General features: G+C 44.2%; 1 protein-coding gene across 1 annotated transcript; it reads right to left on the bottom strand.

The window, feature by feature from the left end:
- Positions 1-761: 761 nt before the first annotated feature.
- On the bottom strand, positions 762-14,249 carry SIAE (sialic acid acetylesterase). Its single transcript, XM_033172018.1, has 10 exons — positions 14,150-14,249; positions 12,943-13,101; positions 10,966-11,138; positions 8,279-8,417; positions 7,739-7,922; positions 6,179-6,288; positions 5,593-5,726; positions 4,319-4,473; positions 2,358-2,553; positions 762-1,171 (listed from the first exon to the last, which is right to left on the bottom strand). The coding sequence occupies exons 1-10, from the start codon at positions 14,193-14,195 to the stop codon at positions 935-937; spliced, it is 1,533 nt and encodes a 510-aa protein (XP_033027909.1). The 5' UTR covers positions 14,196-14,249; the 3' UTR covers positions 762-934.
- Between the last annotated feature and the right edge of the window lie 1,865 nt (positions 14,250-16,114).

Below are 16,114 nucleotides of genomic sequence, written 5' to 3'. Positions count from 1 at the left end.
TAGTACTCCCTTTTTTGGGGGGGGGTGCAGGTGGCACCGTGGTCTAACCACTGAGCCTCTTGGGCTTGCCGATCAGAAGGTCGGCGGTCCCGTTGCTCTGTCCTAGCTCCTGCCAACCTAGCAGTTTGAAAGCACGCCAGCACAAGTAGATAAACAGAAAGCTGTCTGTGGACAAACGCCGGCTCCCTCAGCCTGAAAGCGAGATGAGCGCCGCAATCCATAGTCACCTTTGACTGGACTTAACCGTCCAGGGGTCCTTTACCTTTTAACTTTACCTTACTCCCTTTTTCAAAGTATAAGCCTGGTAACAAAATTAGGGTACGGTGGTACCTCAGGTTACATATGCTTCAGGTTAGACTCCGCTAACCCAGAAATAACGCTTCAGGTTAAGAACTTTGCTTCAGGATAAAAACAGAAATCGTATTCTGGCAGCGCAGCGGGAGGCCCCATTAGCTAAAGTGGTGCTTCAGGTTAAGAACAGTTTCAGGTTAAGAACGGAACTCCAGAACGAATTAAGTTCTTAACCTGAGGTAGCAAACACATGTATTATGTCACACTACACCTGTTTTAGTCCAAAGCCGTGGTCTAAATTAGGCCTTTTCCTTTGAACAGCTGCACAGAGAGAATTCTGAGCAGGTTTGCCTTGTTTCACCAAGATGATGCAGTTTCTGCAAAACTTCAGAGCAGGCAGTGAAGAAGGGACCATTAAAGGTTCATGCAGGTGCTAAGTGCAATGAAAGTTCCCAAGCAGCAATGTAATTATTTTCTGAGGAGTAAGCAACCACAACCCCCAATTTTAAGGTTTTTTCTCTCTCTGCCAGAGAGGTTTACTACACTGAGAAACATAATCTGCCACAATTTTTCAGAACTTCATAGGGCAGCCTGTGAGGCCAAAATATAAGATCGTCCACCCATCTTTCTGCTGTCACCCCACTCATGATACATTCCAACCAGAGTTCTTCTGCGAAAATGTGATGAACGGAGGGGCAGGCAATCCTTGTAAGTTGTAAATGGGACATAGCTTGTAGTCACATGGCCACTCATTCCACGCATAGCGGAGGCCGACTGTGCTATTTGGGCACGCTGGGTTGTGCAGATGCACTGTGTGGGAAGTGCTGGTAGCAATGGTTACTGGACTCCAAATGCATGATGACTTTTCAGAGCAGCACACCTGCCAAAGAGAGAGAGAGAGAGCACTTACCCAAACTTGCTCCAGATGAAGCCCTAGGAACTAAAGTCATAGAAAGGTAGTCATTCCACACATGTAGCTCCTTTTCAGCTTGTGGAAGATGTGCTTGGCACCAGACTCTGGGCCAAAGTCCACATTATTCAGTGGAGCCATGATAAAGCATGCTAATGTTTTTCACCACCCCCACCCCCCAAAAGCAGCCACTGGGGAATAGAAATTAGGAGCAGCAGTGCCAGGCAAGAGGCATGTAACCCCTTCCCCACTATGTTGTGTTCCTCATCTAATCCCAGGGTGGGATTTGATTTAAATCAAATCGATTTTAAATCACGATTTAAATCACTAGACAGTAAGACTTGATTTAAATCATTTTTTTTTTACAGAAAGACTCATTCCTTGCTGGTATAATCTTAGTATTTACAAGCAGATGAAGGTTTCATTTTTGGAATAATCAATTTTCAGAGCAGTTTTTACAGTTGCATCAAAAATTACGGATATGGCTATACTATTAGAAATACATAGACAGATAATTATGAGGTTTAATAAGTTAACTGTTTATATTTGGACAACTTTTCTGCTGTGCTTTATTGGAAGGAGAAAATAATCATTTCCTTAATAACAATTTAAACAATTTATTTATAACATATGTACATCATGTTTGTTAACTGATGTGGTTAAACAATTTTTTCAAAATAAAGCTTAAACACACCCTAATTTCCTGATGAATAGCCTTGGACAACAATGTAATTTAAAAAAAACTATCTTTAGAAAGATTTTTCCTCCAGAAGCATTTTATTTTTTAAAAACCCGATTTAAATAAATAAAAATCCATTTTATTTTTATTTTTAAAAAACCATTGGTTTTTATCCACCCTGTCTAATCCTATTCCTCCACTCCTGAAGTTGCTACAAAGCCCACTTAAGGGGAATGATATAATACTGGCATCTAATATTGATATCTGAATTATTAAAACATAAAGGACAGAAATATAGCAGGGTCCACATCTGTTCAGTCTATTCTTTCTTATGGGACACAAGCCAGGCTGGCGCTGCTGGAATCAGGAATGAGTTAACTGAACGAATGAACGGCTTGTCTAATGGGCAGCACAACTCCTTGCTTTTCCCACATGGTACACGGCAGAAAGAGTACCCCTTTCCCCTGTGGTTCTTACCTCAAATGTGTTATTGGTCAAGCGGCGAAGCTGGATATCTCCTTTATAGGAGACATTGATACTTTTGTGGGCTACATCCACCTCCACTCTCTCAGGGTATGGGCCTTGGAAAACGATGGTTTTATCACCGTAAGCTAATGCCAAGGCACCACGGAGCAATCGAGAGGCCACTGTCTGCTTATCTCGAGGATGGATGCTGCAAAGCAAGGGAAAGTAGCAGGGGGAGGGAAGCAAAGAGGGGATTACTACCAGGGTTCTGTTCAGTCCCCAGCCCTGCAGATTTACTGAGTTAAGGTAGGTAATGGGTGCAAAATATGAAACCAACCATTTTTTCCAGTTCTTATAAAAATCCCATTTAGCTCTCATGGATGTAGAGAAAATTTATGCTAGCTGAGAACAATTGTGTTAGTTGAGGTTCATAACAGTTGTCTGAGAAAGGAGGGCAACAGATTGAGGAACGCGCCCCCCCCAGCTCTTATTTGTCCACCTACTGCCACTGTCACTAGTCTTCTTTTTCCTCTCCCCCATCTCTATACAGTCTCCATCCTTTGGCTCTGCCCCTCTCTCCATGCTCTTTGTCATTCCATTCTCCCCCTAAAATCCCAAAGAGATAGCAAGTTATGCAGTACATGCAAGAATACAGCAAAAGTGCTTAATCCAATTTACTAGAGGCTGCCACTTAGCAACCAATCAGCAATCTCTATGAAAAGCTTTTCCATCAAGTCCTTGTTGCAGTCTCTCAGCTGATTGTCTTTTTCTATCTACTGTTAGACAGAAGGAGCATAACTCAGTGTTGTAGCCACTGCAGTGCTAAGTAAGAGTTCCGTGGGCAAGGACTTCTGCTTGCACAATGGGAGCTTCCCCCTCCCCACACATGCCTCCTTAATTTGTTCTGAGTGTTCTCCTTACCCTCCAGAACAGATTTGAGGGTACAGGGTGCTAACAGAACAAGTCCTTTGCACACCACTCAATGGGTTCCATCCTTAGTATTCCCAGGCAGGGTAAGAATAGAGTACTGTCTGATGTTCAGGAGAGCTGCTGCCAGTCACTCGAGAGCTACTACTGAGCTAGATGAACCAATGGTCTGACTCAGTTTAAGGCAGATCCCTATGCTATCTACTCCTACCTTTTCTGCCATGCTTCTCTTATACATTGACCACTTCCCTGTCTTATGTGTAATAAATAATGATAGTATTTATACCCCGCCCATCTGGCAGGGTTTCCCCAGTCACTCTGCATGGCTCACAGCACATATCAGAACATACTAAAACATCAAACATTAAAAACTTCCCGATACAGGGCTGCCTTCAGATGTCTTCTAAAAGTCAGATAGTTGTTTATTTCCTTGACACCTGAAGGGAGGGTGTTCCACAGGGAGGGTGCCACTACCAAGAAGACCCTCTGCCTGGTTCCCTGTAATCTTGCTTCTCACAGGGAGGAAACCAGCAGAAGACCCCCGGAGCTGGACCTCAGTGTCCAGGCTGAACAATGGGAATGGAGATGCTTCTTCAGGTATACTGGGCCAAGGCCGTTTAGGCCTTTAAAGGTGAGCACCAACAATTGTGCTCAGAAACACACTGGGAGCCAATGTGTTATATGGTCCCGGTGGCAACTTCTAGTCACCAGCCTAGCTGCTGCATTCTGCCAACAGCTGGACCACACCCAGCTGGGGCAGCAGCTGTTCTCATGTATGGCAGCAGCTGTACCCCTTTCTCCTTTCACTATTCCTCTCTCTCTCCCCCGCTGCACCATACCTCTGCCTCCCAGGCTACCCATCTCCTCCCTCCACCTGTCTGAAGAGCATTGGTGTAGATTCTAGGTCATCTTAGACTCCTGGCCAACAAGAGGCAAAGGTTTCCATCTCCAGATGCCTTCTGTTATAGAAGAGATTTGGCTACCTGAAAATCTTTATGGATGGTTTGGGTGGTTTTGGACAAAGATAGAAAGTGGGCTTTCTTTACCTTCCATAGGGGGAATCTTCATCACCAAGATCTATAGTCACAGCCATGAAAGTATTGAGCATTTTCTTATTAGGGACAAAGCCATAGTCTGCTGTTTGGTGCCATCTGATACGTGGAAAGTTGTCGTTATGTTCCTCAGAGTGAACTGTACATAACTGCAACACAGAACAACATTTGATATTCTGAGATGAAACCTATCTCCAGCTGTGTATGTCATACCCGGTGCAAAGAATTATTTTTGTTTGTGCTTCCTGACAGCATCCACAGCATACATCTAAAGCATTCGTATACTTCTTTAGCAGCCACAAAGAATTTAGGGTGTTGTAGATAGTTAAGGCTGCTGGGAAATGTGGGTCTGTGATGTAAGCACCCTTAGCAAACTACAGTTCCCAAAATTCTTTAAAGGAGGTCATGCCTGTTGAATCAGAGTAACAACTCTAAGCAAACAGTGTGCATGTTGCCCATCAGGAACATATGGACTGTGGAAAGTAGGACACTTACACATTTTGGGATCAAAGTTATGGCAGTAGTGGGAGAAGCAATACAGGTCAGCAGAAAAGGAACCACAGCTGGAAATATCTCTCACAGCAGACCCAGAACCTGCATTCTGATCCAGGATACAGAGAAGGGAGAGTTTTCTACAGCATGGGTGGTTAGCTTTTCCAGACTTGAGGACCACATCACCACCTTGCCTACCCTGTGGGAGGGGCATGCCAGTGGTGGTGATGCTCACACTGTGAACCATAAACACATCACATACACACCAGATCACAAACGGGCAGGCGACTCGGCTGGCTGCATTAGACCCACAGACTGCTTCTGCGTTACAAACATAGATAAAGGAGTCAACTGTCATACTGCTAAGGAAAGACATTGGAGATGCAAGGCCACACAAAGAATTCATCTGAATTACTCTGTTATCCAAGACTCCAGCCTGCTCCTAAAAATAGCATCCACATTCCAAAGCCTACCACCCTGTCTTCCATCATTTGTAGAACCCCTTAACCACCAGCAGTATTGAAGGGTGTTGAGAAACCCGCAATGTGATCATGTCAGGACATGGAGTGAGTGGTTCTACACAATAAGTATTGGGGAGGGGGCTGAGGTCCAAAGAGATGTGAGCAAATACTTGGTCATGGTTAAAGACGTAGGATATAGCTAGGATGGGAGACAAATTGATACCGCCTCCCGCTGCTTGCACAAAGTGCTGCCTTCCTGCAGTTGTCTCACAGCTGATAGTTCAGGGCTCAAGCCACCACCCTACAGCCACTTACCTGGACGAAGCCAAAGGGAAAGTACCGCTGAGTTTGCCAATCAGACCCTTCGTGGAAGGCTTTCCGCCAGTCTTCTATGAGTGTGGGAAATGTACAGTTGTACAGATTGGTGTCTATAAGGGTGTTCGCTTCACCTGTGGTAGGGCACACAGAGCAGGAAATAGCCCAGATGTGGTAGCCATAGTGACACAATGCCTGCTCAACTCTGTTGTGGGGCCTACCAGTAAACCTGAAGGAGCGTCTCCACCCCCATCGTTCTGCCCGGACACTGAGGTCCAGCGCCAAGGGCCTTCTGGCGATTCCCTCCCTATGAGAAGTGAGGTTACAGGGAACCAGGAAGAGGGCTTTCTCGGTAGTGGTGCCCGCCCGGTGGAACACCCACCAGATGTCAAGGAAAGAAACAATTATCTGACTTTTAGAAGACATCTTAAGGCAGCCCTGTTTAGGGAAGTTTTATCGCATTATTATTATTATTATTATTATTATTATTATTATTATTCTGTTGGGAGCTGCCCAGAGTGGCTGGGGAAACCCAGCCAGATGTGAGGAGTATAAATAATAATTTTATTATTATTAATAATACTACCTTGATACCAAATAACACCTTGGAGGGTCATGTTGAGAAAAGGGTGAATCATGGCATTCCAGAGCACCGATAACCCTTTGGGGCCAGAATCAATGGATAAGGAAGCAGCCCTGTAACATACGAGATCGACCAATTAGAAAAGAATTTACAGCAGGCAGCCAATGCTTGATTTCTGGCTGGTGAAGCACTTTTCTGAACATCTGTGATCAGAGAGTGCTGAAGGATTAAGCACGCGTCTACACAGCTCAGGCTACACTATTGCATTGTTCTGGCTTTTAAATGTAACCCCTAAAAAAAAACGTTTCAATGGTTTTTCATAAAGTAGAATACATTAGCAACATCATTTATTTTGCTATGGTATCTATACACCTCAGAGAAAATATGACCCTCACTGAACTACTCCTATTTGTGCAAATATCTTGTTACATACACCTCTCTCATTACTGCCAGAATAAAACAACAAAACTGTAGAAAAGTTCTCATGCTGATAACATGTTCAAGGACTGAACCCTTTAAACCATGTTAGAACCAAACCAAGAGAAAACACCAGCTTTCCCAGGTCATGGAATATGCTTCCACAATTAAAAGGTAAAGGACCCCTATATGGTTAAGTCCAGTTAAAGGGAACTATGGGGTATGGCGCTCATCTCGCAAGGCAGCCGGTGTTTGTCCACAGATAGCTTTTCCGGGTCATGTGGCCAGCATGACTAAACCACTTCTGGCGCAATGGAACACTGTAATGGAAACCAGAGCACACAGAAACGCTGTTTACCTTTTCGCCCCAGTGGTACCTATTTATCTATTTGCACTGGTGTGCTATCAAACTGCTAGGTTAGCAGGAGCTGGGACAGAGCAATGGGAGCTCACTCCGTCACGGGGATTTGAACCGCTCGCCTTCTGATCGGCAAACCCAAGAGGCTCAGTGGTTTAGACCACAGTGCCACCCACGTCCTGTTTCCACAATATGTGCCAATGGCTTAGACAAATTCATGGAGGATAAGGTTATCAATGGCTTCTAGTCATGAGGGCTACACTGCTGCATTCAGGATCAGAGGCAACATGCTTCTGAATACTAGGTGATGGAAGAAAGCAGTAGAAGGTTATTGTCCCTGTATCCTGCTTGGGGACCTCCTAAAAGTAACTGGCTGGCTTCTGGGCGGGAGAAGTATAATCTTCTTATATTCCTATCATAATGATTGCAGGGTCCAAGGTTATTCATCCAAACTGTAAGAAACTAGGCACAAGTCAGGCACATTGGACTGCCTTTTTGGTGCCAAATGGAATTACACCAGGGGTACGGAAATTTGCAGCCCTCCAGATGTTGTTTGACTCCAACTCCTATCAGCTTAGCCAATGGTTAAGGAAGATGGGAGTTTGAGACCAACACCATCTGCAGGACTTCAGGTGTGGCCACTTGTGTGCTGTTTCCGCACAGGAGGGAGGTTCTGCAAAGCCAGCAAGCACACAAAATTCTGTAATAGTGGAAAGCATTCAGTGTACTGAGGAACCAGCCTAACACGGTTGGAAGGAACAGAGCATACTGTCATTAGCCCGCCTTACTTTTTAGAGTATCCTGAGATTGCACATTCCCGCAGTGCCCTCTTGGAAGACCAGGCTTCTATTGGTGTCCCTCCCCAGGAGGAGTCTATCAGTCCTATGGGATACCTGAGCTCCTCGAACAAATACCGGCCAAAGAGCCAGCACACAGCAGAGAAGTAACTGAAGTCGCCATGGCCAAGGTTCTCTGTTCAATGCAATGTTAAAAGAAACTTTAGAGCATATACAGTACAAACTTGCAAACAAATACAACTAAATGTAATACAACTAAATGTTGTATTACAAAAATAATTTCTGCAGCTGCATTTTCATATATTAGCCATTGTACAGCTGTGATAGATCAGGGAATGGAATACTGAAGAACTACTACATGCTCTGTTGAAGCAGCTAATGTTGGCCACTCTCAGAAACTGTGTAGCAGGCTGTGTGGCTCATCATGTATCTGAGCCAGAATGAAAGTGCCCATTGATTGGCAGAGATATTAAAACCTCTGCTTCAGATGGTTTGCCGGAGGTTTTGCTTAAAAAAAAAAAAGGCTCTTACTGGCTGTTGGAATAGACCATGGCAAGCTGACGCTGGCAAGGTCCTGCAGTTCCACTTCGGACTGGACAAGACCAGCTGCAAACACACGCACGAGTGAGTAATGGGAAGCCTCTGCAAGCTCCTTACTGGCATTGAATATCTAGGAAACAGGGCAGATTCTGCTGAAATAGAATTAAGCAAAGTTCAAAACAATCAAACTGATCTTTTAACTTGGGAGTGAGGATTGTAATGGTGGCCCCTTCACAGGAAGAAGAAGAAGAGTAGAATTTGATATCCCGCTTTATCACTACCCGGAGTCTCAAAGCGGCTAACATTCTCCTTTCCCTTCCTCCCCTACAATAAACACTCTCTGATATGAGTGGGGCTGAGAGACTTCAAAGAAGTGTGACTAGCCCAAGGTCACCCAACAGCTGCATGTGGAGGAGCGGAGACGCGAACCCGGTTCACCAGAATGATTACGAGTCTACCGCTCTTAACCACTACAGCCAGCCTGGGAATTGACTACTATTCATTCTGATTTATTTGTGGGGATACTAGATAAAGTTGCATCAAGCAAGTGTATTCTCACACTCCAGTGCAATTTCCCATTACTTTCTTCACATCATAAAGTCCAGTGTCTTGGGGAGCTGGGCTTGTTTCACAACAGCTCCAAATGTACTTTACTTCCTAGTTAGCTGCTGATCCTGAATTTCCTATTACACAATCGATTCCCGTCCCAAAATTGTGAGTCTGGAAGCATCCACACAGTGTATCCAAGAGGGAGGCAAAGAGGTTCAATGTCAAGCTTGTCAAATTATGCCAGTCAAAGAAGTGCAAAGGCAATGCATACCACTCCTGGTGCTGATCTCTTCTGTGCAGTGGCCTTCAGCTATGCAATGTGCCTGTGTAATATTGCTCCTTTGCTGTTTTGTCCTCAAGCTGAAAGTAGCACGCTAACAACTAGGCCACAGTTTCAAGAAGACAGTTATTTCCTTTGACTGTGTCATTACACCCAGGGCATGAGGGACGCTAAGTAAAGTAACGGAGCAATATATTTTGTTGGGCCAGTATATGTGGATGCACGTTTTGAACACAAATTTTAGGCAAGACAACTGTATATGGTAAGCAGTTTTAACAGAACTGCTTACCTATTTTAAACCCTAAGGTCCCAAGGCAGGCTATAAAAGTTTCAAATAAAACCAAGTTAAAATTATGATTTCAAAAAAACACAATCACAAAAAAATTGTGTGCGGTTTTGTTGCCTAGTGCTCAATGCAGAAACACCTGCTAAATGCTGAGATATTCAAGAGTTCACAGCAGTCATTAATTACAAGCAAGGACATGAAAATTGACAGATAGTGTCTACTAGAGCAGGGATAGGGAACCTGTCTAAATATTGTTGTACTGCTACCCCAATCTATCTTCAATGACCATGCTCCCTGGGCCTAATGTGTGCTGGAGCTCTACAACAGGCATCGCCAAACTTGGCCCTCTAGAGTCTAGATGTTTTGGGACTACAACTCCCATCATCCCTAGTTAGCAGGACCAGTGGTCAGGGATGATGGGAACTGTAGTCCCAAAACATCTGGAGGGCCGAGTTTGAGGATGCCTGCTCTACAACATCTACAAGTTCCTCAAACTTGTACTAGAGGCTTACAAATAAGGCTGGGGTTTCTATATACTGCAAGGGCTACATCTAAAGGTAGATATGAATCTACCTTTACACTTTAGACATCTATGGGGGTCCTGCTACATATCCCCCAGCCAGCAGATGTGTGGTGTATGGCTATGCAGCAGCAAAACTATGCAACTCTCTCCTAAAGAGGCTTGTCGCACTCTGACCGTACTAGACTGGTTGTTTTGCCTTTAGATGGCGTATGAAAATAGTTCTGCTCTGGAGGGCTTGAGAATGTGACTGGGTTAAAATGATCGTGTAGCAGTTATGAGCATGGGCGAAGCTAGGATTTTTGTTAGGGAGGGCAGACCTTTTGTGGGGGGGGGGGCAGAACCTGTTTTCTATGTACTTTTATTGATTTTTATTAATGGGGGGGCCAGCTGCGCCCATGGTTATGGAAAATATTTTGCCTGCTTGAGACCCCAGATATCCACTGACAGTGAGAACAGACAACACAGAACTAAATGGACAAACAGTGTGACAAGGTGGAAGGTGTTATCATATGGCCTTATGAGGTTGTATCCCTCAACATGTGTTGCCTTCTAATCCATATATTTAGCCGTCAGCCTGTAAGCTTATAAAATTTATTCCTATTTGCATGCGCAGCAACCTCCTGAAGCAAAGCAATGGCCCTAACTGCAACCTGTGAATTCAGACATAATAGCAAACCTGAAAGAAAGCCTGAACTCATGGTTCCTGATCTGGATTTGTCAGCAAAAATCAAATCAAAGTTTGGGGGGCAGGCTCAGGTTTAGCTCAAGGGTAGAAACCTCTAGCCCTCCAGATGTTGTTAGACTCCAGTTCTCATCAGCCCCAGCCAGTATGGCCAGAGGTCAGGGATGATGGGAGCTGTTGTTGAGAAACATCTATAGGGTCATTAGTTTCCCACCCCTGCATAAGCAACAGAAATCATGTCTTTGCATATCGTCTGAGCTTGGCCTATATCAGTACTTTTCCTCCCAATGGAGCATATGCTTCAGTTCTTCAAAAGATGCTCAGTGCTTGTGCTGCACTCTATGGTGATGTGGCTTACCTGAGAAACTGTCATCTCCATGTTACTTTGTCCACTACAAAACCATACATCTCCAAAGTAGACATCCTTCAACGTCACATTTGATACCTTTCCCTTCAAATACTGCCGTATGTGTATATTGAAAGGGCCGCCATGGGCCATAGGACTCAGGAGTACTTTCCAGATCCCAGAGCCTTTTTTGGGGGAAAGAATTTACAAAGATATCAGGCTTATTATCATATGGAATCTATTACAAGGAAAGTATACATGTCTAAACCAAGCCTACAGATTGCCAGAATCTCGGACCAACAATTCCTCCATTTTATCAATGCTTAACTTGTCACAATAAACATTCCCTCTTTATGGGATCCCTGTACCCTACTGGTACTCACAGAAGTATGCAATTGAGGCAGAAAGAAGCCAAATAAAGTTGTGCCATTCAGGATTGGGCAGCGGGGGAAGTTTTTTTATACTTTAAGAATGTAAGAACCCAACTGAATCAGACCAGGAGCCATGACCACAGTGGCCTATAGAGGCCTCTGGAAAGCCCACAGGCAGGACATAAGCACAATAGCATTCTCCCACTTGTGATCCACAGCAACTGGTACTCAAGAGACATATTGCCTCCAAAACTGAAGCTAATATTTGTTTATATGAAATATGTTCGTGCCACCTTTAACATCTAAAAATGTTCTCAAGGTGGTTTGTAAAACAAAAACATGGAGCAATAATACCGTATTTTTCGCACCATAAAACGCACCTAACCATAAGGCGCACCTAGTTTTTAGAGGAGGAAAACAAGGGGGAAAAATTCTGGCTCTTCTGTGAACCCCAAGCTAGGGGCGATGGGAGTTGTAGTTCAACAACATCTGGGGACCCACAGGTTGAGAAAGGCTGATATGGTATGTGAGGTGGGGCTTACCGGCCCTTCCTAATATTTTATGCAAGTTGGAAGAGGACAGCTGCATTGCAGGGGGTTGGGCTAGATGACCCTCGAGGTCCCCTCCAACTTGACAATTCTGATTCTATGGCTTCCATTTGCGGGGGGGGGCACACACACATCTGTTTGGCCTCTCTTCCCCCACAAATCATGCTATAGAGTTTATGAATCTCTCCCCTTAAACCAGCTGAGCTGGGGATCTCTTGGCGATGCTTCTCCCCAACCCCAAAAAGCACACAATCTCTTGATCTCTCCCCTTAAACCAGCTGAGCTGGGGATCTCTGGGCGATGCTTCTTCCCCACCCCCAAAGGACATTATCTCTTGATCTCTCCCCTCAAACCAGCTGAACTGGGGATCTCTGGGCGATGCTTCTCCCCCCTCCCCCCCAAAAGGACACAATCTTTCAGTCTCTCCCCTCAAACCAGCTGAGCTGGGGATCTCTGGGCACGCTTTTCCTCCTCCCCTCAAACCAGATGAGCTGGGGATCTCTGGGGGACGCTTCTCCTCCTCTCTTCCCCGCCCCCCCAAACAGCACAGGATCTTTCAATCTCTCTCCTCCAGCTGCAAGCAGGGGGTGGGGAGGAGGTGGAGGCAGCGGCTCTTCTCCAGGGCTAAGCCTGGCTCCTGCGCCTGCCATGCTTACCTGCCTTATCTCCCTCCCGATCAATCACTCAATCAGCTGCTTAGCAGCTTCCTTTTAACACCCTGTTCCTCTTTCTAAAAAAGAAAAGTACAATCTGCTTTTTGCCCTTGGCCAATTTGGCTCCAGGGACCACACATTCGCTCCAAAAGACACACAGACATTTCCCCTTACGTTTTAGGAGGAAAAAAGTGTGTCTTATTGTGCATAAAATACGGTACATAGTTGGATGCAATCCCACGGCTAGTAGCTTTATCCTCCATGAATCTGCTTAATCTCTTTTATAGCCACCCAAGCTGATGGTCATTACCACATCTGCTGGCAACATATCTGAGAAGTTAAGGAAGCAATGTGTAAAAACTACAATTCTGCTTTTTGTTCGCTCTGAATCAGCCACTTGAATCTGCCTTTTTATACCTTTAATGTCTGTCACTTTTTCCATAACGTTGTGATCCTTAGAAACAGTCACTATTATGTTGGCGCCAGGATCCCCATAGCCCCATATGACGGCCTGACTTGGTTGCTTCTGCAGTACCATGTGATCGCCATAATAGGAGGCAAGGCGAAGCGTAGCACCTGGGAGAACACAAAATGTCATGACATTCTTGTTAATAGTTGGGGTTTCTCTGGAATGTTCCTGTGGGAAATGGGCTGCTTTGCAGCTAATCAACAGTTAAGATTTTTTTTCTGATTGCAGAAACAGCTGCCAGTTTGTATCAGGTTGTCAAGGAAGCCAAGTCTGTTAGTGAAAAGAGGAACAGATCCTCAGACATTTTACTTTTCTTCACCCTAAATTGTTCTTAAGATTTCAAGAAAATCTTTCAAATGCAGGCTTCTTTTGCCTTTTTGGAGAACACCTCCCCAGGAGGCTTTTTCTTTCTTTGTGTGTGAAAGTATTTTTTACTGAATTATTAGCCATATAACCCAAATAACAAAATAAAACTTAAGGAGACAAACACATAAAAACTAAACACAACAAAAGCAAGCATGGTAGGGGGCATTACGTTCACATCAAAAAACCCGATGAAGCTGGTTAGCTGGATATCTGCAATATGATACACAGACAAATAAACCTATTATTGAAACCTTGCATGCAACTTTTCCCAGCATCCACAATGGCATCAAAACTATCCCCATTTAATACAGATACATTCTTTCCAGGGAAAATCCAGTAAGTTTAAAACAAAAAAACCTTTTTCCGGTCACTGGTTAGCAACATCTGAACTGTTTTATTAATATTAAGCCCCTGAAATGCTGAAAGCACAGGGTAGTGACAGTTACATTGCGAAAGCTGACTTTTCATTAACAAATGCACTGGTGAGGAAGCAAATATTCTGGATTTTTTATTGTGCTAGGAATCATGGTTCTGGTTGTTGTGCTCCAACGCTTCCCACAAAAAAAACCCTCTCTCTGTCCTTGCTATTAGTTTTCTTTTTTGAAAGAACTGCAATCCCTTCACATACAGGAGATTCAAACAGGAAGGAGGTGAATAAACAAGAAAGGTCTGTGACTAATGTGAATACAGTTCCTACCGTTTCAAATTCCCCCACTAGCCCTTTTGTGTACATGTCTCCTAGAAAAGGATATTTTCCTGTGTGGAGCAGCTCCCACCCTCCGCACTCACCTGCAGTCCAAACCAAAAGCAACACAAGCAGCACCGAAGGAGCCATGGCCCCTCTGACCAAACAAAAGCAGGAAGTAACATCACATGATTCTAGGGCGTGCAGAATTCCAGCAGCCGTTTTTATGTTAAAGAGGCGAGGTTGCATGTGATCTCACAACTGACCTTGGGGCAAAAAAAAAAAAAGTGGCATGATTTCCATTGAAAGCTTAGTACAGAAAAGGCAACACACATTTTAATAAATGCCCTCCACCAGCTGGAATGCTATATAACACGATTTCTGCTTTATTCAGCCATGTGTGGCTTCAAGTCTGTCTGCCACAGATAGGCATAGGTAGCCTTTGCAGTACCGTAGCCTAACATTTCTTACCCCAGCCTCTTACCACCCCTACCAGAAATATATACACGACTCCCCAAATTTGGGCTTCAGGAGTAGCCTCTTGTTGCAGAGCCTTTGAGCACATGTCTAGACCAGTGTTTTTCAACCTTTTTTGGGCAAAGGCACACTTGTTTCATGAAAAAAATCACGAGGCACACCACCATTAGAAAATGTTAAAAAAATTAACTCTGTGCCTATATTGTCTATATATAAAGTAATTCTCTTGAATTTTTCAATTTTTCCCACGGCACACCAGGCAGCATCTCGCGGCACACTAGTGTGCCACGGAACAGTGGTTGAAAAACACTGGTCTAGACTTCTGCTCCTCCTGAAAAATTACCTGGACACATTAGCAAAGAATGATCTGTTGAGCAATGGATTGCAGGAGTACATAGCATTGCAACCACTGACTGTCTACAAATTTCATGTCAAATTGGTAAAATATATTAATATTACTCTTGATTTAACCATGCATTTATATCCCACCTTTCCTCCGTAGAGCTCAAGGTGGTTTTCACAACTTCCAACAACTTTATTCCAGAACCTTCGGAGCCTAAACTAGACTATGGCGAATAATGATTTTGATAATATTTTTTATTAGTTATCAATTACAACAATCCAGTAAGAGCTTCATGATAACAATGCCAAATTATAATACAATTTCTAATACAAATCATTCAAATACCAAATTATATAATTTAGACGGCCCTCCGCGTGCTAGGGTTTCTATAATTTCTATAAAAAGTGAATGATGATTTTGACTCAAGAGTCTGTAGCAGTAGCCCAAAGGGGCCACAATGAATATAATGTGAACCCCAATAAATCATTGAATATGCTATAATAGAAATGCTATGGTAACCTGTTGCTTTAAGGAAACTGATGATTCTTTGCAAGAGACCTTCCCTACTGGGAAAGAAGGACAGCAAATACGTCAATCACATTCATAAAGCTAGTACATAAGTTGACACATAGAACAAAGGCCTAACACAGATTCCCATGCATGCAAACTAACGAAGATGTAACAGATCGGTGAGAACCAAGGTTCAATTAGAAATGCTTATCGCGCATGCGTATTAGATTAGGTAATGTACATGCGTACTAAACTGAAATGATGTAATGAAATATGATTGGTTAATTTGAAATGCTTTGTCTGAAATGTTATAAATACCCCTGCCCAGACCTTTGGGCGGGCTTGCAGGCTTGCGGAAATGATTTGACTGTAACCCTTATTGCTTTGCAATAAAGAAAACAAAATGGACTCCTAGCTCCTCTAGTCTCTGAGTTTTATTGGCGTAGCTCAGAAGGGCCTTTTGCCCAATGCAACAAGTCCTTTATGACAGATGGGGACTTGGGCTCTCCTGGCCTCTTAACTCCTTCGGCCAGAACAATCTCTTTGCATTTTATTTTTATCCGGCCTTTCCTCCCCAAGATCGAAGCAACCTATGGGATTGCTCACAACAACCCTGCGAGGTAGGCTCGGGTGCGCGGCTGGCCCAGAGGAAGCCCGCGGCCTACCAGGGAGTGGCGCCCGAGTCTCCCTTGGGCAGCCCCGGCACCATAACAGGACGCACCGGCCGGCGAGTTTATAC

The sequence above is a fragment of the Lacerta agilis genome, chromosome 15, assembly GCF_009819535.1.
Source record: "Lacerta agilis isolate rLacAgi1 chromosome 15, rLacAgi1.pri, whole genome shotgun sequence".
Classification (NCBI taxonomy): domain Eukaryota; kingdom Metazoa; phylum Chordata; class Lepidosauria; order Squamata; family Lacertidae; genus Lacerta; species Lacerta agilis.
This window is presented reverse-complemented; position numbering and strand designations above follow the sequence as displayed.

What these genes read in the sequence shown, in the direction of transcription:
- SIAE (XM_033172018.1), bottom strand. Translation starts at nt 14,195, where the DNA reads ATGGCTCCTTCGGTGCTGCTTGTGTTGCTTTTGGTTTGGACTGCAG. An exon ending in AGGTGTTATTTGGTATCAAG is followed by an intron (nt 5,727 to 6,178) that starts GTAGTATTATTA and finishes GCCCTACCACAG; the next exon opens with GTGAAGCGAACACCCTTATA. An exon ending in TGACCAATAACACATTTGAG is followed by an intron (nt 1,172 to 2,357) that starts GTAAGAACCACA and finishes TCTCTTTGGCAG; the next exon opens with GTGTGCTGCTCTGAAAAGTC.